The sequence below is a fragment of the Anarrhichthys ocellatus genome, unplaced genomic scaffold (assembly GCF_004355925.1).
Source record: "Anarrhichthys ocellatus isolate YVR2014 unplaced genomic scaffold, GSC_Weel_1.0 scaffold4840, whole genome shotgun sequence".
NCBI lineage: Eukaryota > Metazoa > Chordata > Actinopteri > Perciformes > Anarhichadidae > Anarrhichthys > Anarrhichthys ocellatus.
Window position 1 is genome coordinate 1 of NW_022284814.1, and position 4114 is coordinate 4114.

Sequence of the window (4114 nt, forward strand, 5' to 3'; positions counted from 1 at the left end):
TACTACTACTACTACTACGTACTACTACTACTACTACTACTACAATCAACACTAGTACTACTACTATTAATACCATCCACTGGTTCCACTACTACGTACTACTACTACTACTGCTACTACTACTACTACTACTACAATCAACACTAGTACTACTGCTACTACTACGTACTACTAATACTGCTACTACTACGTACTACTACTACTACTACTACTACAATCAACACTAGCACTACTACTACTATTAATACCATCCACTGGTTCTACTACTACGTACTACTACTACTAATAGCAGTCACTACTACAATCTTCCTTCCCTCCTTATAGCCTTTCTTCCTACCTCTATCATTTCTGTTCTTCTTTCCTTCCTTCATCCCTCATTACCTTTCTTTCTCCCTCCTTCTTTTTCTTCCTCCTTTCCTTCCCTTGCCTCCTTTCCTTCCCTTGCCTCCTTACCTTCTGTGGTAGAGAAGCAGGATGGTTCTCTACGATCAGTCTCTTGAGGTAGTGAACCCAAAGTCTCTTCTCCTCCTGGTTCTTTGTCTGCAGTAAAGAAATGAAATATGAACAACATGGAGTACATTATATATATGTACATATATATATATATATGTTATTAAGATGTTTAACAGTCAGACATGTGGACCAGAGTCTCAGACTGAACCCTCTGATGGACCAGAGTCGGACCTTTAGTCTTCATCACTCACCTGGACGACGTGCTGCTGTTTGGGAATTGTCTGATCGGACACTTTGAAGCAGAGAGAGTCCTTCAGGGTCTCCACCAGCAGCAGATTACAGCACTGGACATGAAGACAGACATGGAGACGAGATGGAGGGTCCGTTAGATGACTGATGAAGAACACTACACCACATGTCAAGGGGTCAGTCTCTAGACCGTCAGAGTACGTACAAATATATGCGTGCTGTAGACGAACTGCTCCAGCCTCTTCTTGGCGATCAGCAGCATGGTGTCAAACAGGAAGAAGGCTCTCTCCTTCTTCATCCTGTGGACCCTGAAGGAACCTTCCAGAACCAGCTCTCCGAACCCGCCGAGGTCCGGCCCGCTCCAGTTCACCAGCAGGGACTCGATCTCCTGTGAGGAGGTGAAGGGTCACAGGGTCAGAGGTGGATCAGGGAGAAGCGTCTAGAGGATGAGTCAGGTCCTGATCGCTGTTCTATGTTCTGGTTCTTTTACAGTTTTTGTGTGAAGTTCCATTTTTATAAACCCTTTTAAAAGATCACTCCCTGAAATGGTTCTCGATAGACCTGGAACTCCAAGACCAGCAGCACCAGAGGAGTCCCAGGATCCTGTTAAGGCTCTTTATAATAACTCTATTTATGTAGCGCCTTGAAAAACAACCGTCTCACATCTCATCTGTTTGTTCATGAGTCAGAGAGAGAGAAGAAGAGTCTCATCTGAATGGAGTATTTAGAGTATCACCTGTAGTATCGGGTGGTATTTGAAGTACTGAATGTAGTATTTAGAGTGTGACTTGTAGTATCGGGTGGTATTTGAAGTACTGAATGTAGTATTTAGAGTATCACCGGTAGTATCGGGTGGTATTTGAAGTACTGAATGTAGTATTTAGAGTGTCACCGGTAGTATCGGGTGGTATTTGAAGTACTGAATGTAGTATTTAGAGTGTCACCGGTAGTATCGGGTGGTATTTTAAGTACTGACTGTAGTATTTGGAGTCTCACCTGCAGTCTCACAGCGTGCTCTTGCTTCCTCTTCATGTCGTTGATGTACCAGGCCACCGCTGTCATGGTGATGATGGCGTCCTCGATGACCTCATACCCAGGGTCGCTCTTGTCAAAGTGTTTAGAAAGTTCCTGAGAAGACGGTTGGACATGAGACCAAACGGGACATTTAAGAAAATGTCGAGAAGCAAAAACAAGAATTGGTGAACAAACAGAAGAAGAAAGCATCTCATCTCAGGAACCACTGACGCACGACCCGCTGAGGATTGTGGGAAAATCCCAGCAGTGCAGCGCTCCAAGCACATGTTTGACCAGTGTTGATACTGGCCACCGTAGACCGGGAGAGAACCAAGACTCGGCTCTCAGAGGTGGGCTTGGACAGCTCGGTGTGTTTTATGTTTTATGGAGCTGAATATCTTCAGACGTTAGTTCAGACGTTCGTAAAGGTTGTGACTGATGATTCCAGTGAGATCTGGAATTTATTAGAGCCATTATTATATATATATATATATATATATATATATATATATATATATACTATGTGTGAAGTACTATGTGTGAAGTCGGGACGTCCCAGTCCGGTTTTGATTTTGTTCCTCCTGATACTTTATTATTGAGTATCTGAGTTCAGCAAAGACACCTCAAAGGAGAACTTCACCTTTTGTATCAATATGTGTTATTTAAACATAGTTATCAATTAAGAGAATAAAGAGATTCCTTTGAGGTACTGAATGTAGTATTTAGAGTATCACCTGTAGTAGCAGGTGATACTTGAGGTACTGAATGTAGTATTTGGAGTATCACCTGTAGTAGCAGGTGGTACTTGAGGATCCTCTGCACTGGTTTTAACAGGTACGTCTCCAGAGGTAACGAATGGTTCAGAGTCGTCTGTCTCTCCTGGAAGAAAGGAACCAGACTTTTGTTCTTCATACAGTCCTTCAACACCGCCACCGAACTGTGGAGAGAGAGAGAGAGAGAGAGAGAGAGAGAGAAAACATAATTGTTCATGGCAGCCTGGATCTGATGTAAATTAAGTTTATCTTTTTCCCTCAAACAATACGACGAGAAGATGGAACTCCTCCACTCTGAAATCCTCCTCGAAACATTCATCAAGGCACGAAGGAAGGAAGGAAGGAAGGAGGAAGGAGGGATGAGGGATGGAGGGATGGAGGAGATTATGAAGGAAGAAACAGCAGTTTGGAGCTCTGACAAACATTCATTACAAGTTTTGGGAAGAAGGAGAGATTGATGTAAGATGACGAAGGATACAAAGAAAGGAGGAAACAAAGAGGACAAAGACAAAGAAGGAGTAACAGAGACCATGAAGGGAGGTCCACAAGAAAAACATTCATCATGAAGAAGACAAAAGAGCTGGAGGGTGTTATGATGAGATGATGGAGGAGACGGGGAAACTGATTCAAGGAAAAGAAGGAGGAAGAGGACAAGTTGTCCAGATGATTTAAGGAGACCAAAGAGGAAAAAAAAGGGGGGATGTCGGAGGAGATAATGGAGGACTTAGGAGACTCCTCATGACTAACATTCATCACAGCGGGAAGCCAAAGAATCTTGGACCCCAGCGGTGAGAAGGAGGGAGGACAGAAGGGGGAAGAGAAAGGGGGCGTCTGAAGGAGGAGGAGGGAGGCTGAAGGAGATCAAGGTAACGATGAGGAGGCAGGAGGGAGGAGAGAGGAGAGAGGAGAGAGGAGGGAGGAGGGAGGAGGGAGGCAGCAGTAATATCTTCTATGACTGATGTGTTCAGAAGGAAACATGAAGCTTTCAAACAGAAACAAACCTCTTTATCTGCACATAAATAAATGTAATAAATACATGTGTCATGTGTTCGTGTGCACTTTCCTTCATTTGCAACTGCAGATACGCAGCAAAATGTTGCTGCTGAAGCTGAAATACCTCACGGCCTGATAATCATCGTATTTCATTGGTCATGTTTAGGCACTCAGAGGTTTAGTCACAGTTTATAAACTCCAGGACTTCTTGAAGCTGAATGTTTGCAATGGACATAAATCTTGGGGAATCAGCCATGATGTCACCCGTTGGTTTGTGGATGTTTAGAAGCCTTGAGTCCAGCATTTTGTCCGTCGCCATCTTGTTTTTTAGCAACCAGTGAACAGGAAGTGACCATATCTGGACTGAGGAGGAGTGACGTAGAGACGCCGTATACGTCTCTGGTAGAGACCTGTCAATCACTGTGTAGCCCCGCCCTAAAGCATCCCCTGCTTTATGGTCTGTTTGACTCTAAATGGACCATAATGTACTAAATGAACATCATGCTGTATTGAAGAAGACTTGAAACTAGAGATTGAGACCATAAACTCATGTTTACAATGTTTACTGAGGTAATAAATCAAGAGAGAAGTAGAGTCATTTTCTCATAGACTTCTATACAACCAGAGGAGTC

At 43.5% G+C, this 4114-nt stretch overlaps 1 protein-coding gene across 2 annotated transcripts; it reads right to left on the reverse strand.

Moving 5' to 3' along the window:
- Positions 1 to 320: 320 nt before the first annotated feature.
- On the reverse strand, positions 321 to 3337 carry LOC116379653 (pleckstrin homology domain-containing family G member 3-like). 2 transcript variants are annotated; one of them, XM_031841621.1, is made up of 5 exons: positions 2503 to 3337; positions 1699 to 1830; positions 1028 to 1090; positions 705 to 770; positions 321 to 540 (listed from the first exon to the last, which is right to left on the reverse strand). In XM_031841621.1, the coding sequence occupies exons 1-5, from the start codon at positions 3019 to 3021 to the stop codon at positions 343 to 345; spliced, it is 978 nt and encodes a 325-aa protein (XP_031697481.1). In that variant the 5' UTR covers positions 3022 to 3337; the 3' UTR covers positions 321 to 342. The 2 variants fall into 2 exon arrangements, with proteins under 2 accessions (XP_031697481.1, XP_031697480.1); XM_031841620.1 differs by having other exon boundaries at positions 705 to 797; positions 908 to 1090; positions 2503 to 3334.
- Between the last annotated feature and the right edge of the window lie 777 nt (positions 3338 to 4114).

Bases quoted from the DNA above. Each gene is read 5' to 3' on its own strand.
- LOC116379653 (XM_031841620.1), bottom strand. From the start codon at position 3,021: ATGGTCTCTGTTACTCCTTCTTTGTCTTTGTCCTCTTTGTTTCCTCCT. The intron at 1,091-1,698 runs GTGAGACTCCAA...ACCTCCTCACAG, and splicing joins AGCACGCTGTGAGACTGCAG to GAGATCGAGTCCCTGCTGGT. The intron at 798-907 runs GTACGTACTCTG...CTTCATGTCCAG, and splicing joins TCTACAGCACGCATATATTT to TGCTGTAATCTGCTGCTGGT.